General features: G+C 37.8%; 1 protein-coding gene and 2 long non-coding RNA genes across 3 annotated transcripts; 1 reads left to right on the top strand and 2 right to left on the bottom strand.

Annotated features, from left to right (window-relative positions):
* Window positions 1-8: 8 nt before the first annotated feature.
* On the top strand, window positions 9-14,837 carry LOC106150408 (importin-9). The gene is made up of 23 exons (XM_087014646.1): window positions 9-314; window positions 746-894; window positions 1,319-1,520; window positions 1,965-2,053; window positions 2,293-2,499; window positions 2,848-3,007; window positions 3,323-3,474; window positions 3,831-3,929; window positions 4,524-4,627; window positions 5,057-5,196; window positions 5,474-5,552; window positions 6,122-6,350; window positions 6,552-6,630; window positions 6,923-7,071; window positions 9,530-9,655; window positions 9,930-10,002; window positions 10,341-10,543; window positions 10,841-11,007; window positions 11,370-11,500; window positions 11,857-11,981; window positions 12,359-12,470; window positions 12,959-13,038; window positions 13,531-14,837. Exons 1-23 carry the CDS (start codon window positions 182-184, stop codon window positions 13,645-13,647), a joined length of 3,105 nt encoding a protein of 1,034 aa, XP_086870772.1. The 5' UTR covers window positions 9-181; the 3' UTR covers window positions 13,648-14,837.
* Window positions 7,738-9,528, bottom strand: LOC147761009 (uncharacterized). Its single transcript, XR_015334936.1, has 2 exons — window positions 8,501-9,528; window positions 7,738-8,005 (listed from the first exon to the last, which is right to left on the bottom strand). It is a non-coding gene; the product is annotated as an uncharacterized LOC147761009 (long non-coding RNA).
* Window positions 13,649-24,994, bottom strand: LOC106150608 (uncharacterized). The gene is made up of 2 exons (XR_015334937.1): window positions 23,878-24,994; window positions 13,649-17,833 (listed from the first exon to the last, which is right to left on the bottom strand). It is a non-coding gene; the product is annotated as an uncharacterized LOC106150608 (long non-coding RNA).
* Window positions 24,995-26,825: the final 1,831 nt, after the last annotated feature.

Genomic DNA, 26,825 nt, shown 5'->3' with positions numbered 1-26,825 from the left:
ACATTTGCTACTTTATAAAAAGGGATAAATTTTAGGTTTAAGGCATTTTTTTCTTCCAAGTTAGGAAAAGAAACAATACTCAAGGATAAATTATTCCCATTGATGTGAGAAAAATTATTTCCCCAGCTAACGAGAGCGCGTGAAATTTCGCGCCATCTTCGTATTCACTTCCGAGGTCAACATGGCCGGGGATATTGACAGAAACCGATCCCTGAAAGAAGCGCTCTTCGAAAGTCTGACAGCCATTTTATCGCCTATGCAGAATGTGCGGGCGTCGGGTGAAGAACAGATTAAAGCATTGGAAGTGACAGAAGGTAACCTTATACATGTCTTTACACAGAATAGATACACACTGCATGCTTGAAAATGGGCACATGTTCATATCCAGTGCAGCATGAGTGACTAGGGTTGATCCAGTCTGCACTATGTGTATACATCCTGAGTCAGTTAACATAATTTAACAGAGTGGATCAATTTATTCAGTGGCAGTGAAAGTGGCAAATGTGTGTCTGTGTGTGTGTTCAGTCTTATACATAATAGGGTTCCAGACTGCCCAGTTTTGTGCATGTGTGCGTTTGATACATGATTGTTTTTATTTTGTTTGCATGTAAAATGCACACATTTCATTTTTATACAGCACTTGTACACTGCCGTATTCTTGCTTTGTGAATTAATATGCATGTAGCCATATGTACAAACTGACTGATGGATCATATTGAATATCTGTGATATTTCTTTATTCTAGAGTTTGGTGTCCACCTGGCAGAGTTCACAGTGGACCCTAATGGGGCCTTAGCTATCCGCCAACTGGCCTCAGTGCTACTGAAGCAGTATGTAGAGACACACTGGTCGCAGCATTCTGAGAAGTTCAGGCCTCCTGAAACTGTGGACAGTGTAAGTACACTGATACTCCTCTCTCTCCAAATCCTCACCCCAAGCCCACCCCCACCCCCACTCCCTTCCCCCAGTCAGATGTAACACAACAGCATGTTACATTCCCAGAGATCACACAAACCGACTGAAATCTGCATTTATTTCTCTGGCTGTTTGATGAGGTTCACATTTACCTGTATCTTTGCAGTGTTCAATTTCATAAAAATATCCAAAAATTATCCAATTTATTTTAAGCAAACTGGTCTGCCAAATTTTATCAGTGACATTAGTTTCACTTTCAGCTAATACCAAAGCTAAAATCTATTTCACAAAATTCATGTGGGATATATACCATTTCAGCAAGTAACAAGGTGAAAAGTAATGCATTATGAACTGCATACATCTATCCCAATTTTTCATTAAAATCTCAAGATATTTTCTCTAGGCCAAGTCTGTGATCAGGCAAATTCTTCCTATGGGACTAAAGGAAACCATCAGCAAGGTGCGTTCCAGTGTGGCGTACGCAGTGTCAGCCATCGCCCACTGGGACTGGCCTGAGGCGTGGCCCGAACTGTTTGGGATTCTCATGCAGGCTCTGACCAGTGGAGATGGGAATGCCGTCCATGGTGCCATGAGGGTGCTCACTGGTGAGTGTGTTAGGTGTGATGTCAGGGCATTGTGATGGTTGTGACTACATTGTGTTAGTTTGTTCAAGATTGTTATGTTTTGTTAGTATTCAGTAAAGCAAAATTTTTAAAGGGAGATTTTTTAAAATGTGAAAATAGTTTCATTAATTTGCAGTCTTTAGAAATTACAGTTTTCAATTTATGATGGGTCCAAAATTTGTTTTACCTGTTGCTGATGGAACAGGTAATTCAGTTGTAATCAGGTTTGTCAGAATCGACCTTTATTTACCTATAAAATTGAATCTGTCAGAAAAAGTGAAACCATATTTGCCAAGAGTTAGTACATAGAACACACAATTTGTTTACTGAGAGATGTAGTTATGTACTTATGACGTGGCAATATAAGTTTTTAAAAGTTTTGACTACGCCAGGGTTGTAATTTCATTTTATTGGATAATGTTTTAGAGTTTTGTCGTGAAGTGACAGACACTCAGATGCCACAGGTTGCCCCTGTCATACTTCCTGAGATGTACAATATTTTCACACAAGATAAGGTGAGAAATGCATTACATTGTTACATGTCACAACTTATGCAATACGACCTGACAAGCTACCACAAACAACGCATTTTATATCAATTTATCATGATTGCTTGCACCCTGCCGTCATTCTTGTGAAATCGTTTTGTAGGAACATGAAGTTTCATTAAATAAAATGGGACAAGATGTTAACTTTTTACAGCCTTCTTACATATTTTTTTTTCTTAGTAAAAATGACTGTTGCTTACTTTCAGGCATACAGTATAAGGACCAGGTCTCGAGCAGTTGATATTTTCAACACGTGTGCAGGTCTGATAGGAACAATGACAGATTACAACAAAGGGGTGGCCAAGCAGCTGCTGTTCCCAGTATTACCGCAGTTTGTGGAGGCATTCATACAGGCACTACAGGTCCCGGATGGAGAGACCTCTGACAGTGGGTTGAAGATGGAAGTTTTAAAGGTATTTTGCTGGTTTTCATGTGCGATCACTGGTAGTTTGTCCTCTGGATTTTGAATTTGGATGTTGGTATCATAATTTGGGATAATTTGCTCTAGATTTTAAATTTGGAAGTCTGTTTCATAATTTGGGGTAATTTCTAGGTCTGTCTGTAGTCTTTTATTTTGCCTGAATAATAGGTATGATCAAGAATGTGAGTTCATTGCTGTGCTTTAAACTCAACCCCTATCGCACCAAATATTGAATTTTATAGGGTATCAAGACTCTGCTGAAATCCTCTTCCAGGGAAGGTGGTCTTAGCTGCACCAGATGGTAGCAATTTTTCATTTCTGTCAATGTTAATCATTTCAGGGCATTACAACTCTAGTGAAAGCCTTTCCAAAGAATATGAGTCCCTGGCTGCACCAAATCTTGCCTCCAGTTTGGAACACACTGACGCACAGTGCTGACATCTATGTTAGAACTGTTGTCAATGATACAGAGGATGCCGTGAATCCTGTGGACTCAGATGGTATGAAGATGTAGTAGATTTTGCGTAATGTAAACAATTTGGAAGAGGAACATTTATTTGAGCTATGTGAAGATTAGAGTTAGGCAGTTTTCATTAAATTTTCAAATACTTCAGGATACTCCCTGTAATGCATAAAAATTACTACTACCAGTTTCTTACACAACTCAAACAAAATCTCCATGCCAAATTAATACCCAAATTAATCACTCAGACAGCAAAAAGAAAGAAGGGCTTTAAAACTGTGCCTTCTGCTAATTTCTGATTGTAAATGTGATCTTCTTACTCTATTAAAAATCTAATAAATTTTTTCCTTAGGGGAAGTACTCGGTTTTGAGAACCTAGTATTTGGTATATTTGAATTTATCCATGCGTTGATTGAGACCCCAAAGTTCCGGGGCGTGGTCAAGAAATCCATGGATCAGCTTATTTATTATGTGGTGCTGTATATGCAAATAACAGAAGACCAGGTAATTATCACTCCAAAAACTTTTAAATAAATTTATTTACTACAGTTCAAACATCATTGAGCATTTATGTTGTAAGCAGTAAGAAAAAGAAAAGAACAGTTTCAGATCTTTTACTGAATCACGTGAAACAGTCATAATTGTACACAATCATGTGATTATGGTATTAGTCAAGATAAACACGATTGCTTCTTTTTGACTTAATTATTGATATTATTTGCAGAAGATTGTAGATTTCAGAAGTAACTGTAAATAAATTTAAGCCTTTTTAGGACAGCATTGTTTCCTTTTTTAATCAGTATATTATTGCTATTTTATTTTTAATGTTTATTTTTATTTTATTTTTTTAATGTATTCAGATTGGCCTTTGGAGTAGTAATCCAGACCAGTTTGTTGAAGATGAAGATGACGACACATTCTCATATTCAGTTCGAATATCAGCTCAAGATCTGCTGCTGGTGAGTGGATTATGGCTTCTTTGAGAAGTTTCTAGATCATTTAAGGACATGAGAGAGAGGGGAAGTGTTCGGTAGGGGGCTCAGGAGCATCTTGATATTGGAACAAGTTGCCTTTTGATCTTAACAGGTTTTTCACAGGTACTGTCTTTTGTATGGGAGAACACAGGACACTAAACATGAGGTTTTAAACTGGTAAAAGTCCAGTCTGTATTGTAAGCTACAGGTCTGGGGTTACAGACTGGTATATTTTGTCTACTTTTGCACTCAGCTTCTTAGAGCGACTTGTGGTCTAAAAAGTTTTAGGTTTGAAATGTTGAACGTAAATATTTTAATATAGTTAAATTAGTGTTTATATTAATTTTGTTGGAAAGCAGTTATACAAAAGACCTCACACTTAATGGCATAGCATAAGCCTGAACACTTCCCTTTCACATGCTAAATCTGGAAGTTACTTCTGCTGACAAGGAAGGTGTTTGCATATGATAAACGTTGCATATAACAGACACAGAGAGCCATCCCAATTAATATGTTAACTGCAAGGTCAATTTTATTGTTGTGAAATAAAATTCAGTTTGTTTTTATTTATTTTTCCAGTCTCTGGCCAGTGAGTTCATGAATGAGTGTGCCCCTGGCATCTTTGCAGCAGTGACCAGACACTTACAGGAGGCAGATGCAATCAAAACTAGTAATCCCCACTGGTAAGTCCTGCACTCTGGAGCTTCATGCTGGTCTAGGTGAACCACGTCATTGAGCCAGTTGAGATGAGTCTTGGTAAAAGATGTTTTCTTAGGAGTCTGTGTGAGCTCCTCCAGTTGGATTTCTTACTTAACATGTGCACTTCCCATGAGTTAGGATGTCTTCGTAAAGTTTGTGTGTGCATGTGTGTGGTCACAGTTCAGGTATGGGAAATTATTATGTGGATTGCTTACTTCACAACCCTGCTGTACCAGTATTCCTGGTATTCTGTAGGCGGATGGAATTGTCATTTTTACACAGTTCTGACACAATGAAAAACCTATTTCACCACTGATAAGACTAAAGTTAAATTACCTTGTTTTTACCCTCATACAATAAAGTTAAATGAATAAAAAAAGATGTTTTAAACTACATGACATTGTACTTTGTAGGTGGAAGCTCCATGAGTCCGTGATGCTGACCATGGGTAGTATAAGGTCACTAGTGCTGGACGTCATTAACAGTGGACAATGCCAGTTTGATATAGTAGGGTTTTTAGAGTCAGTTATTTTAGGAGATTTAAATTTACAAGGTGAGCTTTGGAAAAGAATTGCCATTAATGATAAATATTTACAGATATATACTCGGTTGTCAATATTTATAATTTATACTTGTAAAGACTGAAAATTGAATTAAGGTTTGGCTTTAATAGAAGAATTACATCAACTGTGTTATGCAAATCACAGTGATAGCTACAGTTTATTCAAACAATATCTAATCTCAGTGTTATATCAGTTAATCATAATTGTATTTGTATTGTTATAACTTTGAAAAAATGTGTATAATATTTTCTTCTTGTAATTTGTCAGTGTCTCCATTTTTGCTGGGGAGATGTCTGTGGACAGGAAGTAGGTACACAGGGGCCATGTCACCCCAGCTTTTAGAGAGGTAAAAATTTATCTTTAACTTTTTTTTTTCATTTGTAATACCTGAAACTTTAGAATCAGGGTTACTTAGGAAGTTTGTTTTGCTGAAGTAAATTCTTCAGATAAGTGATGAATTAGGTAAAGGTAATTAAGTATTTCATTTGTTCTGGACTAAGAATGATATTATTTTTAATAATGAAATATTAATTTTGGAAGATAATGAATTGTAGAATATTGTTTGAATTTGTTAATAAAAAGGCTTTATTTGGGATGATTATTAATGAATTTTGTTCGTATTTAGAGAGAAACTTGCTGCTCGTTCGTAAAATCTTTCCGTAATTTTTCTCAGGTTTTTACAAGCGACAGTGCGTAAGATTTTTCCGTGATTTTTTCTCAGGTTTTTACAAGCGACAGTGCGTAAAATTTTTCCGTGATTTTTTCTCAGGTTTTTACAAGTGACAGTGCGTAAAATTTTTCCGTGATTTTTTTCTCAGGTTTTTACAAGCGACAGTGCGTAAAATTTTTCCGTGATTTTTTCTCAGGTTTTTACAAGCGACAGTGCGTAAAATTTTTCCGTGGTTTTTTTCTCAGGTTTTTACAAGCGACAGTGAGTGGTCTTCACCCTAGTCAGCCTCCCAGTGTGCGGATATCAGCTGTAAGAGCCGTGTTCGGTTTCTGCGACCACCTGAAGCAGTCCAATACGACCCAGCTCCTGGCGCCGCACCTGGGAAATATGTTCGATGGACTCATGTCCATAGCTCAACAGTTTTCTACGGAGGTGTTAGCTCTGTGTTTAGAAACCATAAATATAGTTTTATCAGTAAGTATGGCTTCTCACTCTTGATTAAGTCTAATGGCTTACTCATCTCTGAAAGATAGGCATTGTTATAAAGATGTTGAAAAAAAAGGAATGGATTCTGAAAATATTCTTTGGACAAATAATATTCTTAGTGATTTGCAATCACAGTGGCGCAGGTTTTTATTGGACAACAGATAATGTTACATTAATTTTCTTTTGTAGGTTGATTCTAGTTTTACTAAAAATGTGGAAGACAAGATCTCTCCATTGGCCATCGCTGTGTTTTTAAAATTCAGTGGAGGTAGGAATTTACAGTAAATCAATTCAATATAAAGGGCAGTTAAGCTCAAATAAAATCATCCAGATTAAAAAAATTCTGAAAAAAAAAATTGAATAAGGATGTAGAACGTAGGAGGTAAGAAGAAACAGTTAGTCTCATTATTTTAAGTGTTCCATTTATGCAAGGCAAAATTGAAGGGGAAAAACTTAATCTTCAGGTTAAACATTATTTATTTATTTATTTATTTGTTTATTTATTTATTAGGAAATGACAATACAAAAGACTTATTGTTTTCAATCTTGTTGCATTTTAGATCCATTAGTAGTAAGTTTAGTGCAGGACACATTTGCCCAGTTGTCTAAGAACTCTGAGTGCCGAGAGCCGCTACAGCAGAGACTGTTACCTACCCTAGTCAGCATACTGCAGGCTGCACCAGATAAAATACCCATGGGGCTACAGTCAGTAAGTCTATTTACACTGTCAGAGGCATTAACCCTTCTGTCAGTAATTTCCATTTGTTGTCAGTCGTATCATCATAGTTGTTTTCCCTGGAAAACCTGAGATTCCCTGCCGTTCAAACCCACTTCTTATAGTTACAAATTCTGTTTTGAATAGCATTTAATATACTGTCATTCTTTGCTAGTGGTTACAAAATGTTGAATTTGACCGAAAATTTCAAACTTTCTCTGGGAAGCTGTAATTTTGCGATGTGATAGCTACACCATCACAGTTTATCATTTCATAAAAAGGGAAACAGCAGCTGCCCTTTTTAGGGCACACAGGAGAGTTGAACAGCTATACCCACCAAATCCAAGACGCGTTATCCTGGGTAATATATTTTGCACAAACTAATGAAAGTCTAATGGAATGTTTTCAGTTTTAGTTTAAATCATAAGGGGGTGTTGTCTCAATGCTTCAAAACTGGTTTTGAAGAATTTAATCCACATTTCATAATTAATAAAAATGGTGAATATGTGGGTCACGGTAACGTTATTGACGTGGGTACAAAAACTTTTTATAATCATGTAAATAATAACAATATTTTTGCTATTATCCATACACACTTCATTCATGAAGGGCACACCACTTTCACATGCTTTTAAAATGGAATTGACAAACACAGAGGAATAATGCACATATTTTATTTACTGTAACTCTGTCATATGGGACACACACTGAACAAAGTTGATCTAAAGAATGTTCCAGATTGTAGTTTTTTATCAGAGCTATTATTTTTTTATTATTATTTTAACACAATAAAGTTCAGTTAAATACAAAATTTAACAAAATGAAGTTCAGTGTAACACAAAGTTCATAATTATAACATTCTTCCTGACATATGTAGACCAATGGTGATATCTGTTCTGTGCTCACTAAGGCATCCACTCTTGGGATTCTGAAAAAAAATCACACAAAGAATCTGTTAACTCTGATAACGAACAATGGATAACCTAAGATCACAAATAGTTTATTGCTTATTCAAACGAAGTACAGTGCATTATGAGTGGCAAACACGCATTACTGAGACACATTTTCTTCACCCATTTTCGGTGCTTCATTGCGTAACGTAAGTGTTGCTAGTAATCCATTATTGCTGTTTTTACAGACGGTTAAATTTTAAACGCACGGAATACAGTGTAGCAGCTTAATTTAAGACAAAACTAAAAAAAAGTAATTCAATTTCGATGATTGAGTTTTCGAGAACAAGAGAACATGAATACGGTATCACCGCGTCACCATGTTCAATATGACCTTTAGTCCCCCATGTGAAACAGACGCAAAACGAAAGTTCAGACGAAGTCACCCTACTTATAGAATGGTAAAAATCAATCGGTACACAAATATGTTGAAACAATTGAAGAAAAATGAAACTAAACTCATTATTTCTCACCTTCATACAAAGAAGATCCCAATAAACAATCCTGTGACGGTTAAATCGAGGGAATTACACCTGTGCCCTGCATCCTATCTCGACAGCGTCATTGCGTGACATGTTATCAGAATGGGCCACCAGCCAGTTTGAGCTGTTTTTTTTAGTGTGCAAAAGAAGCCATTCGTGTGTAAGACGTCATCAGTTAGTGAGTATGGAAGAAGATCGCTATCGATGTATAATTTTCACGCGGCATTTTAAAGTCGTCTGATAAAAATCGATCTCTGAAGTTTCAGCGTTGCGAACGTTATATTGGGACGCGGTGAAGAAAAATTGACCTTGCTGAGCAATAAATGTGAAATTCTTAAGAAAACTGATATTATCATGGACTTCGTGACACAAACTAACCGACATACTACTTTGGACGATTGAACAGTTTTAATACGGAAAGATAGGATTAGATGAAATTTACATCGGGGTGGGACACCGCATGTATCGTAAGTTAAGCTAATTTTGTGATCATTTTTCAGTGACTTCAAATAAATTTTTATTTAAATAACAATTTGCACATTCTGTTTATTATATCTTCTTGCAGTAGATGTATTTCCTGCTTCAATAATCCATTCAAACCCTAAACAAACTGTTCTTAAATAGAGGTAGGGTCAAAATTCCACAAAAAAGGACGCCATTTTGAGGGTTATTTCGATATATTTTCTGCTTTTTCTATTTTTTTGCTTTTATAACAACATCCTCCTTGCTCATGCAGCTTCTTTGATTTGTTATTGAAACATACACAACGATGTCATGAGAATTTGGTTGGCTATCTAAATTTAAATAACATTCTTGTTATGGCCCCCCTGCAGTGCACCACTAGCAAAGAATGACTGTATAATATTTTATGTGCAACTGCAAAACTTTTACTTGAGCATTTTCTTATTTTCAATACTTGTGATTTTTGTACATTAGAATTCATGTGATGCCAGAAATTAATACAAAATGTTTTTGGAAAAACTGACATGTCTAATACAAATATTGTATTATTTCTCTCAGACAGCACTAGATATGTTAGAGACGTGTGTAAGGCATAGTGGAAGCCCCATCTCTGATGCACTGGTGCGTGCATTCCCCGTAGCAGCGTGCTGTACACTCAGTACGGACGACAACGCTACAATGCAGGTGAGCAGTAGAAGTATATAACTGGTTGGGTTTCACACTTGATAGCTTTATGATGATTTTTTTTTTTTTTACTGCTGCATTTGACAAGAGAGTGTTTCTGAAGCATTGTTACGTTTGTGAGCATTTTGCACTTAGTATGGAGCAAAAAGCATTTTATATGCAGAACCTGTAAGTAGTGTACTTGTATATGTAGCTTTCTTCTAAATTAAGTACTTTTTAAAAAAAGATTTAAGCATGTTTTACTAGTGTAATTCCTGTTTGTATCTTTTTTCAGAGTGGTGGAGAATGTTTACGGGCATATGCCTCCGTAGCTCTAGACCAAATTATACAGTGGCATGACGAACAAGGTAATGAGGGTGGGGGGGAACCTTTTCTTCTTATTTTGTGCACTCTTTACAACACAAAACAAGCATTTAATGAAAATTTGTTAAATTGCTGTGCCTGACTTATGAGAAATTTAAACACAGAGCATAGAGTTTTTTTTTTTTTTTAATGCAAATAGACTCCACAGAACTGGTTATCTTCTAAAATCAAATTTAATTATTGTGATACAAATGTTTAGGATTTGAGGGAAGATTTTTGGATGTGAATTCTCAATTAAGGAGAGTATGAGAAATACAAATCATTTGGAAAGCTTTTTACTGTAATAATAAGAGGATTTTAATGAAATGTGTCATTATTCCAGGAAAGAATGGGCTATGGTATATAGTACAGGTGATATCAAGGCTCTTAGACCCCAAGACGTCCGAGTACACGGCTGCCTTTGTGGGGCGCCTGGTCTCCATAGTGATATCTAAAGTGGGCAGTGGGCTGGGAGAAAACTTGGATCTGATGCTGAGAGCAATACTGAGTAAAATGCAGCAGGCGGAGACGCTGAGTGTGGTACAGGTATGAGAGATGGTCTCACCTGATTTTTTTTTTTTTTTTTTTTAATCAGTGCAAGTGTGTGGGTTTACTACATTTAATACATTACATTTTAATTGTCAGGTGCAAAATAATTTTGAAAGATAAAGACTTCATTTGAAAATTTTAGGGATCATTTTTTTAAGCTATCATGTTGCCAAGTGTAAAAAAGGGTTTTTTTTATTTATTTTTATTTTATTTTATTATTATTATTATTTTTTTAAATACTATTTGTCAAATTAATAATTTACCAATCGATGTCTGTGTTCTGTACTCCTCCAGAGCCTGGTGATGGTGTTTGCACACCTGATTCACACCCAGATGGACGCCGTCCTGGAGTTCCTCTACAACGTCCCAGGTCCCACAGGGAAGCCTGCCCTGGAGTTTGTGATGAATGAGTGGTGCTCTCGACAGCACCTGTTTTATGGTGCATATGAGGGCAAAGTTAGGTGAGCACAGACATTGTGAGGGTTTAAAAACATTGGTGGATCCAGGATTTTGTCAGGGGTTGGGGAAGGGATGGACAGTTTTACTATAATATTTAAGGTACACATATGGGAAATTTGCTAGGTTTTGTCTCATTTGGCTGGATGTACTTCCAGTTGGTGGCACATCACGTGTCTGTCTGCGTGCGTCATTGCGTTTGAAGTTGCTCCAGTCTGTTCTAAACAACCAATTAAGTAAGTTGAGAAAGTTCTGCTTTTCAGTTGTGTTTGCAATATCAAAAGGTTTTATCAGTGTGTTAGCTGCTCCAGTTGAATAGTGTTAGATATTCCAGTTTTTTTTTTTTTTTTTTTTTTTTTATCTCCAGTGCTGTTGCATTGAGCAAGTTACTCCAACATGCCCTCAACAACAATGACCAACGCCTGAGTGAGATTCAGGTGAAAGGGGAACAAATCTTCAGCCATGATGGAATAAGAACCAGGTCCAAGGCCTCCCAAGGTAAATATAGGTCACTTATGAACGTGATGAAGTTTTGATACTGTGAACTGTTTCGTTGAGTCCTGTATTCATTTGTACTTACAGAATTTTTTTATGTTATGGATGTGAAGGAATAAAAGTAAAATACAAATGAATAAATGCATATTGTTGAAATAATAACACGATGTTGCCTAAAAAAATTTGGAAACATGGTTACTTGATTTATTTGAAATGAAAGATTCCAGTTCCATAGCAAATTCTATAGGTAATGAAAATTTTGATGAATAGATGAAGATATAATTGATTATTATGAACTAGGTTTTTCATTTTTCTGCACTTGTTTTGATAAGTACAGCTCATCTTGAAATTCAATTTAGCACCAGAACAGTGGACCACAATCCCCCTGGTGGTCAAAATCTACAAGCTGCTGATCAATGAACTGTCCAATCAGCTTGAGAGTAACATGTCCACCCATGTCTCCGCGGCAGATGATCTTGATGAGGTAAGTTAACTGCTGTGTTTTGTTTGTATTGAAAAAAAAAAAAACTGGTAGAAAAAGCTGTAGTGCGTTGTGTCAAAGGGAAAACATTGTTAGGATGGCAATGACTCAAATGTCAAATATCTTAATTGATTTGAAAAGGATAAGACTATATAGAGGGATCCATCTCTTGTGAACAAGAATTAAGGGAACCCTAGCATGACACTTTATTGTAATTTTTATGCATCTTTTGCAAATTCAAATAAAACCTAGGCGGTGGGAGATCATATGAATCAATTTTTTTTTGGTTATGAACTAAAGAAGCTATGATGAACAGTCTGTATGCAAGAACTGTTATAAAATTGAGTGCACTAATCAGATCTTCTTTTGTCAAACACCAGGGCGAGGAGTGGGAAGATGATGATGAAGATGAAGAAACTAGTGCAGGAGAGATGGGGGGAGAGACACTTGCTAGTTTACTGGACCACTTTGCCCCATCCTCTGACTTTCCTGGTAAAATATCATTTGAAGATATTTTTAATAAAAATAACAGCTTTATGCAGTTTGATTGCTATGGTAAAAACGTTGATTTCACCATGACCTTGACATCATGCTGTTCCAACTTTGATAGGGGGTTTGTACTATAATATTTCAATTGACACTAGTCTTGCAGTAATGACTATTGATTAACCCAACAAAAAACAATTTTCGTTGTAAATCTGTGAGAGAGTTTTAAAATTTTAGCCAATTTTCCAAGGATTTGTATAATATTGATACAAATTTTCAAAGGGAACTGGACAAGAAAGATTAAAGGGAAATTTTGTAAAGTAGTTTGTTAAGATGTGTTGCGTACAGATTGCAGTTAACAAAAAAAATAAATAAAAAAAGGCAGGTAGATCTGTGCTTCACTGTGCAAACTGTGGTGACGAGCTCATCAATTTTCAGCCATTGTTCTAGCATTAAAGACTTTGTAATTAGGTGTGTATGTTTTTTTATTGAAGGTTTTGAGGATGCAGAAGGAGAGGAGGAAGAGGAAGACCCGGACGCACTAGCTGACCCTGTCAATCAAATTGACCTGCAGGTAAGCCCGAAGACAGGCAATAAAGAAATCCTATACAAAGAATGGATATAAAATGTTTAAATCTGTACAGTCAAGTTGATATTAGTACTAGTTCTATAAGTAGAAGAGTACTGAAAAGTTTGAAGTTGTATTAGGAAGTAAATTTGGGAAATCCTATACATAGTACTGTGCCCAGACCCTTTAAGACTGGAGTGTTAGTGTTAGGATTCTTTCATTTTTGAGTAATTTGGTTTTTATAGAAGGTTTTTGCAGTTATTCACAAGACCAACAATATATAGATAAATGTTAAAAACTGACATGTTTGCTTGTACCAATATAAACAAATGGAAAAACGTTTTATTGTCTGGTACTCCAGAAAAGAACACTAGTAAATTGAAAAAGTATTGATACATAAAAGATGATCCTTTAAAAATGCCGAAATGCTGTGTGATATCAAATAGTAATGTTTATCTAGTTTTAGCCATGGCTTATCTATCATTGTGTTCATTACAGGCATACTTGACGGATTTCCTGCGCTCTCTGTCCCAACAGCCCATTTACAGCATGTTCAGTACGCATCATAACGACTCCGAGAGCCAGGTGCTCCAGGCCATAGGCATCGCCACTTGAATTAGGGGCGTCTGAAAAGTGTTTCAAGTGCTGTGGATAGACCAGGAATTCATGGAATTCCACTGACTGTGTGTACCAGTCCCCTGGTGTCTCATGGGACCCCTGGGGAGGGGGTGTTGAACCCTAATACCCCTGGGGATAGGGGTGTTTGACCCCACGGCCCCTTGCTAAATTGTTTTCCGAGGATTTTCCTTTTTGCTGCTCGTAGTCCTGAACTTTTTAAAAAATATATATTTCCAGTATAGTGGAACATTAAATTATTGCCAACGTGGTGCCTCAACAGCAGTCACATGATAGTCACATGACAATCACATGGTTAATGTATGGAACTGAGGCTGGTTTCAGTGTGAGTTGGGGAGATTTTTTATGTGCACTGTATGACTGATACAGAAGATTGAATATTTTCAGAATTTGATGAATGTAGTTTGGATATCGTAAAAAACTGACCTTTTGTGTCATACACAAGGGTAAAGTTGGCGAATCTCTGATAATGTCAAAACTTAATATCAAAATTTTTAATTTCAAAAATGGCAGGGATTTGCTTCTTTTCATTGTGCTGGACATATAAAGAAGAAGCTGCCTTTGAGTGACTATAATAAAAAACTGACTTTATATGTTTGCAAACTGGGGAATAGGGTAGTAGGGATTTTTAAACGAAAAATTTTGTGATTAAGCTTATTTTCTTTAAGAAAGAACAGCTGATGAGTAAAGAACTACAAGAGCATACAGATTGCATGTCAAGTTCTGTTGATTTTAAGAGAGAATTCTACCCTATATGGCTAACTGAGCTCCCTTTCTTTAGGAGTGGATTAAGTGTGGCATTGTGTTTGAAGTTGATCCAATAAATTTGGTGCTTTCTGTGGCTTTGTATAATAAGAAATAATTGTCAGCAATTTACAGTTTTGGATTTTGAGATTTTGAATTAAGATACTAACATCTTCCAATCAACAAGTATTGCTTAGAACTTTGCAACTGTTACATGTACAAGAATCTGCCATTGTCATATTTTTACTGATGATGCCTAACATTTTTACATAAAAATTGTCAAAATATTTGCAAATTGCAGTAGATGTGTCTCCCTGCGGTATTGTGGTCGTGTGCAGTGTAATAACCTGATAAGTCACATGTCAATATCTGCTAACAAGGTCAGAAAAGAAAATGTAGTTTAATAAAGATAATATTTATTACAACTTCTCTTTATTTATAGAACAGTTGAGAATTTTTCTGTAGGCCCTACTTGTTAATTAAACGACAGTTATATTCCGTTGTCTTCTGTTACACCCCAACAGTGATATGCCTCATGTCTGATATTTGAAAATGTTTAAAGATGAAGTATTCACATTTTAAAGTGAAATCGGACATGCAATATGTATATGCACTGGTTCCGTGCCAAATGCCAGAATAGTGGATCCGTGCCATATACGAAAGTTCTCTGTGACACAGGTCCTGGGTAACGAAACTGAGGGTCAGTGTAACAGAAAGTCCGCCCTCTACTTCATGGTTATCCACTATCCACTATCCAAGTGGGACAAAATCTAGGGCGGGGCTTACCTGTACAAGTGAATGGGAAACGGACTCGATCATTGGGGACTCTCTCACGTTACACGGGCTCTCCATCGACTTGTACCTGTAGGTCTTTCGCGTCCTGGATTTGAACACGGTCACGTCATGCTCACACTAACCTATATGCATCTAATGGGAACTAGAGTCTCTGTTACAAGAAACATCTGTTGCTTAAAACCGGACTTGTAAAGTATTGGAAATTTGTCCAGGTACTGGTCAATATTTCAGCTTTACCACGACAAGTGCACCTTTGCCTTTATACGAATTTATATGTAGATACCAAGTAAAATGACTAAATTGGTAAAAATATTTTGAAAGAGTTGACTTCTAAAAAGACAGTCGATGAAATGGAGAAAATGGGGGATATTAAGAAAGATATACAATACTGTCACTTCCATGGGTAAAATATCACGCCCAAGAGTACAGGAGAACGCAAATAATTTAAAAAAAAAATAATAATAGGGGGATATTATAAGGAATGATATACAATTTTGTTACTGACATGGGTTAAATGTCACGTCCAAGAGTGCGGGGCAACACAAAACCGCTTACCATCATTTGAAAAATTTTGTCAATTTTTCTCAGTTTTGAAATGAGAATTTTGTTCACTTATATTCAGAGAGCCCTTGATAATTATTCAGATCTTCGTCTCTGAGTTTGGGAATATTAACAGATATAGTCTTCACCTTTTTCTTTGACTTGGGCTGTATATATTCATCTTTACGTGCAGTGAGTTTCCAAGGTTTCACTCTACTGGAGCAACTTGTAACAAAGCCATTGTATGAATTTATCAGACAGTTAAAGCACCATTAACAGAGCGTCTCTTCTATCTCACGGTCCGCTGAGGCCGATTCTACAGCCATTGGGACATGTTCTTCGCGGGTCAAGACGCTGCGGAGTTCCCCCCAGAGAGATATGTAACCATCTTGGACGTCACAAATTCTGCGTGCGCACACTAATGGCACGAGCACAGACGTAATGGCGGCGATGAAGCAGCCAGTCGTCTGCGCAATGACAAGATAGGCATCTATCCGCCCGCCGCTACTTGTCACCATGCCTATGACAAGAAATACGATGACGCTCGGGGAATAAAATATTGCCATCACTGCGAACAGACACGCAACAGTGATGTTAAATTCGTGCAAACTTTTCAAATCGGCAAATTCGGCGACTTGTACAACATGTATGACTTTTTCATTTTTGGGTCGTCTGGCGTTGAGTAGTTTCCTCGACTGGCGGCAAAGGCGAAAGAGAAGAACGCAGTCTATGACTGCCACGAGCACGGAGAGGGTACCAAGATACCAATTGGAGGCCATGATGTACGGGCCATTGTATCGCGTGAAACAGTCCTCATATGAGTACACGTTTGAATAAATAATATGAAATATTGAATAAATCACGACGGTGTAAACATAAATTCCAATTATCCCAGACACAATTTTGGTTCGGTTGACCACAAACTGGTACATACTTTGCGCTGTTCCAGCCACATGTTGATTGATGATGAGGCCAGAAATGGCGAAAAGTGGAACAAGGTGAACGTGACGTAATATATCAGCAATGACGTCATCGCTGCATTGGAACTGATGCCATCGGGGGGCGACAGGGGTGGTCTGCGACACAGTCGTCTGCTGCCAGAGCACGATGACAGAATTCAGGAATGACACGAACAAGATCAAAAAGCCCGATGCCGCCATGTTTATAAGAAGCAAGTGATACAGTTTTAAGGGTTTCTTCAAAAAGCACAGCGCTGTCATTCCAATGATGTGAACCAACAATCCAAGTATCTCTACAAACAGCTTACAAGGAAAAAGTATCCTCGCCGTTGGCCACAAATAACTGGCGTCCACTTCTGGCTTTACGAAAATACGAAATAAATGTTTAAGGTGATGTCCTGGCATGGTTTCCAAACCCTCCTCCTCTGGAGATGAATGGTTACTAGTAGACGGCAAAAAAGTGGAATACGACATTGTTCTTTCTTCACTAAAATGTGTCACCCTAGAAGCTGGCTTCGTGAATGCAAGTCTAGGCGATATCGCACCTAACACCTAAACCACCCACACCAGTTCAAGAACAAAGTCAATTCTGATATTCAGTCATAATCAATATGAAAACACCAAAAAGTGATTAGCCGGTGTTTACTGATTCCGCAGCTGTGTCGCGTCCAAGGCCGGATATTACTATGTGTAGTGTAGAAACTTGATGACGAGTCTTGGGATTGATGAAGCTTCTGGATGTTGCTAGTTTAGTTTGCCAGCTGCAGGTGCCACCGAAGCCACAAAGATGGTGGACTGCATAAAGAAAAAAAGTCCGTTTTGTTTGTGACTTTATTGTGTTCAGCGTGCGCCTGTCAAAACTGCAGGGCGTTTGTCAATCCCAGCACGACAATCACTCTTAACTCATAACTAAGTCGTACCTAGGCAAAAACAGTCCGTTCACGTGAAATAAGCAGTATTTGAGCGTGTCGGTTTCAGTAAGGTTGCCGCTATGTCAAAACCACTTCGAGTTTTCCGAGGTTTTCAGTGTTGTTGTAACAAGCTTTCTTAGCCGCTTGTCAAGTACGCACGCAGCATTCTCTTCTTTTCCTAGAGGAACGGAAGGTCAATCACCAGATCTTCTTAACCTTAAAAAGATAGGAAATTGAATTATAAAAGTTCTGAAGAGCCTGAATACGGTCTTATAGGTTAACTCAATATACATGTAGAAAATCCATAGACTACTGAGAATTCTCACATTTTCGTTGCTATGGGATTTCTATTCTTTGAAGTGGACAGAGCGTGATTGACAGAATTTATTCCCTTGTAAGTATTAGATTTCTTTAGGGGTTTCAAGGAATGGGAAATAAGCAATCTGAAGATAGGCTACTGTACCTTGTTTACAATAACCTTTCTGGTGACATTTGAAGCAAAAAAGCTATTTTCTCCGCCAGACAATGACATAAGGACAAAACAGAGAAGGTCCTAGGCGTTTGTGGCAGCTGTTGTTCTTTTCGAAAATCATTTTCGTTTTTGGAGACCTTTGTGCATATCTACATGAATACGGCAACATTTCACTGTCATCTAATTTAGTAACGGAGTCAAAGCTCAATGCGGTTAATTATCATCGAGTATGTTTTTCAAACAATGTGCACTTATTGATTTAATTAATTTTTCAATACACAGTGTATATCTGCGTTATTGCAATGATCTCAATGATCATGACCTAGTGCTTTTTCTCGTTAAGTACTTGCACGTCACCGACTTTGAACGCATTCAGAACAGCGTACTAACAGGTCCGCGGATCAGTTATGGCCGACCCAGTTGAAGGCTTGTTTCGTAATCCGCGATGAATTTATATTCAGTGTCTAATCGGGAATTAAGCGGCAAGCCTTCCAGTAGGTCGCCATATTTGATCCACGGATCTGTTAGTCAGCTGTTCTAAATGCGCTCTTTCGTACATGTATGGCGAAAGCCATTACCTCTGTCTACTGGCAACACGAAAAAGACTTCCATACTTCGCGCAATTATTCTTGGACTCTCTGTCTCCCATTTGCAGCATAATTATAGCTGTTAATGGGACCATATACGTAAAAACCAAGTGAAGCCTGCAGAGTTCTTTATCAAGATCGTAGAAAGTATAATCTTTGCTTGTTTCACTGCGGCTAATAATCATTCTACGTCCTGAAATTACGTCCTGTGGGAGGTAATGCGGTGCAGGCTTAATTTCTATCCTAGTTACGGCGACAATCTGTGTGGGCTTTTTACCTAGAGGTAATCAGACTGTAATTCATCGGTAAAATTCCCGTGGAATAGTTCTCTATATGTTGGAAAGGGTAATTTATGAGCATGAAACGAAACCAATAAAATTGTATGCGATACACACAAGAATATATAACTTTTTATGTTCATGTGTTGAGGGAGAGGGAAAGAAGTGTTGCTTCCTTTAGTGATTGAACCGTCAAGGGGAGCATGATGGAACACGTACGTCAGTCCCCAAAAAAGCAAAGGACTATACGATTCGCATAAAATAACATTATGCTGTGGCCTTGAAAAGAGCATAGATTGGACTAATGCACACAGTTCGTGATGACAAATACGTTTGAATGACAAACTCTACAAAACGCATTCAATAAGCACTAGATGGTACATCGCCAGACCAAAACACGTTTACGTCATTGGAGTCAAAAGTCCATATTCGATTGAGTACTGAGTCATTATTGAATGGCAAAAGACGCATTCGATACTTTTTATTTTAATGAAATTGGATTACCAGAGGGCAGTTTTTCCTTCCTTGTCAACCTACCTGTCAAGTGCAGTGCAGGGACGATGTTTTGATAAATATATTACTTCGGAAGAGGGCAGAGATAAAAACGGCTTAAAGCTATCTTTTACAAACGCAATGCGTACTTTTAATTGCGTCTACCGACAAATTCTACCAGCGTTTTACTTACAGACTATTATTATCTATTACCATGTCGTTTTGAGGGTAATAATTAAGAAAGTTGTTTAAGAATCGTTTTGACTTGTTTGTGTGTGTGTGTGTGTGTGTGTGTGTGTGAGAGAGAGAGAGAGATAGAGAGAGAGAGAGAAAAAGAGAGAGAGAGAGAAAGGAGAGAGAGAGAGAGAGAACACCTTCAGTGGCTTCGGGGAAGCTGCTGGTCCGACCGGTTATGACTGCCTGAAAAGCCAGAGGAACGGTAAAATTACGTAAACATCGACTTACGGACCTGTACAGAATTTAGAAGACCTCAGGCCCCATAAACGATAATTGCAGCTTTCTAACACGAGCCTTAAATTTGGGAGCACAGAATAACGACTCCAGTCACGAATTAACTACCCCAACGTAGAATTACTTGCCACAAGCTTAGCGTTTTATAGCACAAACAACCCGGCCTGCAGATTTCTTATGGTGCAGGTCCTCAGGACTTTCAGTTCCTCCTTTCGTTTTCTCCATGAGATTGACCGAAGATAAGCTGACCGTTGCTGTCCAAAGATACGGAAAATTTAACGTTGACATGGGACCAAAACGTTACAGTAGTTAGATATAGAGACATATAATTCCTTAGTCTTAGATTATCTACATTTCTCTGAGGCTCCGTTTTGTAAGTTGTAATGATTTTATATTTACATTGGAATTTAGGACAAATGCTTGGAAAAGAATTATTCGTTTTTATACCAAAGAACATACTGTTGTTTTTGGCAAACAATCGACAAATAGTTACTTGGCATAATATATATATATATATATATATATATATATATATATATATATATATATATATATATATTAATGGAGTTGTACTGAAACTCGGTTCTGGCGAACTTGACAGCTGTTTTGACGTTTGCACGTGATATTGCATGTTTTTCTAATGACAAGACGAAAAACATTTTCCACATCTCACATCGATTTTTTTATGACAATATGCAATTTGGAGATCACGAATCGCTCCGAAAGATTGAGGAATATCTGACTGAGATGTAAAAGGACCCTTAGTTATCAATATGCCAACAGCTGTACTTGACGGTCCGTTGATCTCTTTGAAATGTCTCTGAATAGAATAACGGCGGTGATGTTTCACCTAAATGCACTTTCCTTAACATCTATATTAGTCCAATGTAAAAAGCATAGGAATTGATAAATTGAATAGAACACAGTCATAGGCGAATCCAACACATTTCACCCAAATTTCTTTTTAAAAGTCGGCGCCCATTCTGGTTCCAATTGAAAGAAAAGAAATGAAAAGGCCCATAAAAGGCTTCAAAGTTCTCAAAATTGCGCAGTTTCAGCCCTTCTTGATGAGCTGCATCAGTCATGGGTGACTGCATATTTTAGTACATGGCACGGTATATTAGCAGTGATATTTTAGTATATGGTATTCAGAGTAGTACATGTCCAATATTGATAGTATACTTTGGTACATGGTAAGGTATATTAGCAGTGATATTTTAGTATATGGTATTCAGAGTAGTACATGTCCAATATTGATAGTATACTTTGGTACATAGTAAGGTATATTAGCAGTGATATTTTAGTATATGGTATTCAGAGTAGTACATGTCCAATATTGATAGTATACTTTGGTACATGGTAAGGTATATTAACAGTGATATTTTAGTATATGGTATTCAGAGTAGTACATGTCCAATATTGATAGTATACTTTGGTACATGGTAAGGTATATTAGCAGTGATATTTTAGTATATGGTATTCAGAGTAGTACATGTCCAATATTGATAGTATACTTTGGTACATGGTAAGGTATATTAGCAGTGATGTTTTATTATATGGTATTCAGAGCAGTACATGACCAATATTAATTTATAGTATACTTTGGTACATGGCACGGTATATTAGCAGTGGTATTTTATTGAAGGGTATGCAGGGAAGAACATGACCAAGCTTTACATGTCTGATGATAATGGTATATTTTGGTATATGGTATGGTACATGGCCGATGATAATGGTACTGTATGCATATATTGGTATGTGGTTTGGAGCGTGACCAGTTATAATGGAATATTTTGGTATGTGGCATGGTGTATGGCCGATGGTACAGTGGTATATTTTCGTATGTGGCATGGTGTATGGCCGATGGTACATTAGTATATTTTGGTATGTGGCATGGTGTATGGCCTGTGGTAATGTTATATTTTGGTATGTGGCATGGTGTATGGCCGATGGTAATGTTATATTTTGGTATGTGGCATGGTGTATGGCCGATGGTACAGTGGTATATTTTCGTGTGTGGCATGGTGTATGGCCGATGGTAATGTTATATTTTGGTATACGGCATGGTGTATGGCCGATGGTAATGTTATATTTTGGTATGTGGCATGGTGTATGGCCGATGGTACAGTGGTATATTTTCGTATGTGGTATGGTGTATGGCCGATGGCAATGGTATTTTGCCACTAATGAAGGCATATGTTTTGGCTCGTAGTATCAACATATGTCTGGTAGAAATTAGTTGTTATGTATGTCTGAAATAGTTCCTGAAGACTGTAAGCATGCTTATAAAACGCCCGAGACAACCAGCAGTTACTTAACGTCCGTGCCTAATACATTCTAACAGGTTCAAGTAAAGTCAACTTATAATTGAAAATATCAGTTTTGCGCTCACCAAATCCACCCTCAAGAGACATTAATGTGGACCATACCACAAGAGTGGTGCTTTGAGAGCGTTTCTGACATCTATATTGCCAAATAATAAGCCAAGGTTCATTAATTGGAACCAAAGATCAATGAATTATTCCAGAAATGAGCGGAATGTGAGATCCACGCTTCTACGCAACGACTTCTAGAAGAGAGAATGTTTTGACAGCCGTTCTGTTTTTCCTATTAATTTTAGATTAATAGGGGGTCTAGGGAACCCCTTTTTAATCAGTGCAGTGAGCAGAAGCCTTTGGAGACTTTTTCACACTTTAAAAGAAGAAATGGAGCAAGCCCTGTCAGGCCATAAACGCCACGACGTCAATTCCTCAAACCTTATTGGGGTATGGCATACTAGAGGCCTATTTTGACTAATGTATATGTAAACGGGTAAAAAATGAAAATAATTTGTTGCTTATCGCTCAACTAACCTGATGCTTTAATTTCTTTTTGCCCTTTCTTCATTATATTGTTTATTTTCGCTGCATATGTCTGTGCGTGTGTTTTGCCTTTGGCAATCTGCTCACCACTTTGCCTTTTGTAAATACCACACCGGATGCAATTTTCTTGCACACATTTTATATTGTCCTTTTATTTCCCGTGACCGTCACTTTTGACGCAAATGATGTCATCAACTTTGACTCTTTTGACTGCTGAGGCGCCAATTTTACGTGGGCCGGCTTAATGCATGCAGTTCAGTGGTTACATGTAGCGTTGAAAGACCATTCATGTTTCTGAAGTCGTAAAAAGCCCATCAAAACTATATTTGCCCTGAGATTACGCGCACCAAGGCAATCATTATTACTTAGCGGGCTTTAACAATAAGATATCACACGTGGACTATATGCATTGTACATTGACGTACGTCTGTCATTTACAGAAAGAAAGGGGGTTGACGATTATCATATCTTATCAGAGGTCGTCACTCTACTCAGTTCTGATAAATGATATATAATCATTATGAGCAACGCCTCATCTAAACAGAGATCTTTTGAAAAACGTAATTATAGGCAGAAGACGAAGCGTGGCTTATTTTTTATCGATGGGATGATGACAATATTAATATAATTAAAAACGGACTGTTTCAATTTCTGCGACAACTTCGATATATGTTCAGACAATGCAACAGAATAATGGATAAATATGTCTTGCACGGAACGTGCACGGCCCAACTCCTGAAATGCAAAAACGCCATTTTGACTGCAAATTTTTTTCTTTTATATCTGGCGGGGCTGCCTTTTCTCCCCACTGCGAGTTTTCGTGCATGGTCTTGAATATTGGATCATTTTTCTATTCACTTCTGATACGCAGTTTTAAGGATTATATCTTAAGTTACATGTATCTGATGCTGATAAGTCACAAAACCTATAATGTTTTTTTTTTTTTTTTTTTTTTTTTTTTTTTTTTTTGCCGAAATCAGTTACTACTCTCTTCTCTCTTCGCAGAATTGAAAAAATAAAAAGACTTGGATATAAATTTTCATTTTCATCCAAAACCAAACCTCACAGCTATTGTTTTAAAAATTAATTTGATACTCACCATACCCATGCCCATGCCAGTCGGAGGGAACCACACTTCACAGCATATATCCGGAAAGCGTTGTCGATGGAGTTCGTACCGACAAAATTTTCAGAAAGATACTCGATCAAAAGCTCTAGATATTGACCGTTTTTGCTGTCAGCAGTGTTATCGGCAGCGAATAGAGTAACAAACCTTATAAAAACGGCGATTAAATAGACATATACAGTCTGACTGTCAGGTTAATTGGCCGTTTCCAAGACAACCTCAGTAGTGGTCTCAATTTTTGTTGAATATTGCAAAGGAACGTCTGGCCAGAACTGTCAGTTGCTCCAGTCTTTACAGCGTTCCTGAAAGCATGCAGTTCTAGCAGTTTCGTTACGTCCTTCTTCTATACATGGAAACCGCGTTGAAATATCCAATCAGAATTGCTGAAATGTTCAATTGGTTCCACGCAGATCTAAACAGCGGACTTGCAGGTGTCTTCAGTCTGGCAATCCAGTTAAAAACTGCACACTGTTGCCCAATCAGAATCGATAAATGTCGGCCATCCCCTTACAGGTATTTCAATAGCTTTCCTCTAGCTCAAGGCATAAGCACTGTATTTGCACCAATAGCTTTATTGGGTATCTAACGCACTGGAATCGCCCCAGAAATAACCCAGTGCGTATCTCCAGAAATTGTTACGTTGATCTTAACAGCGTTCTTGGCAACGTATGCAGTGACAATAATAATAGCAACATGTCAAAATGTCTTTCACAAAGATTGTTGAAAAAGGACCGATTCGGCGTTGATCCAAGTAGTGTTCTTACGACCGGAAATATAGGCGGTTTGGTCGGCAAACGCAGTGAATGCAAACGCATTATTTCGGATTGACAGGTCGATCTTATCTGCGATCTAAAAGAGGTTCTGTGCATGTACCGAATCTACTTTCATGTCTTGTAATATACTTCTGACTGAAACGGCAGAAAATTCCAGCCCTGAAGTAATTGTGAAGAGTAGATTCTTTTGTTTATAGCACTTTACCCTCTTAGTTGACTCAATTTGAGAAGTAGCAAAGGAACCTTTATCAAAGTGTGATTATGAGCTGACCTTTACCGGCCAAAGGGCAGTCCTTTCGAACCCCCAACCCCTCCTACCAAATACTATTATAACCTTTAGTAAATTGAACAGAGTCCCATTTAGTCTGAGAAGCGTTGGCAAACGCACTGTTTTAGATATATCATGTTACGCAAGGAAAAAATGCAATTTGAATTTCCACTTCTTACATTAGCCCGTCTCTAAGTTACTCAGTGATCTGCGTTCTTCTCGGCGTATGCACTAAAATAATTGTTGGAACCCGCCACGGAATATCCATTCGGATTTGCCAGATGTTGGACCGTGTCCAATAGTTCGATTCAGTCGCTTAGCATCAGCTGACTTCGGCTTCGATTGACCTGGTATTGCTTCCCCAATTTCCACACGCGATGTGCCACGGGAAATCAAATGTTTGGCTTATCAAACGTTTGTTTTAAGTCGATCGACGTTTTTGCAGTTACTCGGTCGTCGGAATACCGGTCGCTGAGCACATATGAACGCGTCATTCCCTTCGTTGGAATCCCCGAGGAGAGTCGTTAATCAAGTTCACAGACAAAATGACAATATTTGTCATGATTGAAAAAAATATTTCCGATCTGGTGGCAAATGAGCGATAAAGGGTTCTTGTGATTGATTTTAAAAATGTTATCACAAACCGCATGTGATGCAAGGCCATTGCGAATCAATGAGCAGCGTTACAAAATTACTAATATTCTCATATGATGTACGTTATTGTGGAGAGTGTTCACACATCATAACTTCGGAACGAACCAGAGCCGAACCACCACGGCATTAGGATTTGCCTGTATGGCTTCTAGTGTCTTCTTATAGACTGAACATAGAGCGTAGCAAAAATGGCCGACACCTCAGCTGACATAGGAGGGAGCGTGGTCCCTGGTGGGTACAAAGCTTCAGTTAGTGGGGTTGCGAACATGGAGAAGGCGGTAGGAAAATTTGGGGTTTACGATAATTCCTGTGTGTCTGCTAACAAGACCCCTAGTTTGAACCAGTGAATGGCCGGCACAAATTGAAGTAAAGTAAATGGTAACAATGATATCCGCCATATTTTTCATACCGCTGCGCATATATATTTGGTCGATGTAGTGCCGGAAAAAATAAAGACCTTCCGAATAAAATATCCCGTCACCTATCCGTCATGATCAATAGTTCATGCGCTTTTCTCCGAAAAAAACATAGATGTGGGGTGTTTTGGTAAGATATCAATATAATTGGCTGTAGCTTGTTCTGTAAATACAGATATCGCTTTGGGAAATAAAAGAAGTTCGCATGATTGCAAAATACGATATTCTGTCATTTGCTCAGAGCTGATGTAATAGGGGCGGATCCAGGATTATTTGAAGGGGGGTCCGCGGATGCGAAGCCGACCCTTCCCCCATCTCACCGCCCTACTTGGTGTTTTAGAGGGCGAACGGCGCTATTTGGTACGGTTTAGAACTATATGATTCACCTTGTCAAAATTCTAATTTCAAGAAGGGACCAGAAATAGAAGGACCCCCTGACCCCCCCTCTAAATCCGCCACTGTGTGACAAAACAAATGTAATGTTGCTTGCTTTTGTTTCGTTTTTCTTTAAATGTCAAACCAATTAGGATTGCTGCAAGTAATATTTTCAGTAGCCATAAAAGGCAACATCGTCTATTCCATAGCTGTTAAGGGCGTTTTTCTCTTTACTCTGGGCATATTCCATTGCATTTGCAAATGGCCTACATTTAGTATGGGCGGGTTTCACATATATATGATTTTTAGAGTGCATCCATTGTTGACCTGAGGACTGTTTCACAAAAGAGCCGTAGCACGAAAGTTGGCCTAAACTTATAAAGCACAGGTTTTGTAGACTTTTACACAAGAAGAATCCGTAATAGTGTTTGTAAG

The sequence above is a fragment of the Lingula anatina genome, chromosome 6 (assembly GCF_051362555.1).
Source record: "Lingula anatina isolate TDL-2025a chromosome 6, LinAna3.0, whole genome shotgun sequence".
Lineage (NCBI taxonomy): Eukaryota > Metazoa > Brachiopoda > Lingulata > Lingulida > Lingulidae > Lingula > Lingula anatina.
The sequence above is the reverse complement of the archived record's forward strand: the minus strand, read 5'-3'. Positions and strand labels throughout refer to the sequence as shown.

Excerpts from the sequence above, each read along its gene's own strand:
- LOC106150408 (XM_087014646.1), top strand. The coding sequence starts at position 182 with ATGGCCGGGGATATTGACAGAAACCGATCCCTGAAAGAAGCGCTCTTC. Across the intron at positions 315-745 it reads AGCATTGGAAGTGACAGAAG|AGTTTGGTGTCCACCTGGCA; the intron begins GTAACCTTATAC and ends TCTTTATTCTAG. Across the intron at positions 1,521-1,964 it reads TGCCATGAGGGTGCTCACTG|AGTTTTGTCGTGAAGTGACA; the intron begins GTGAGTGTGTTA and ends ATAATGTTTTAG.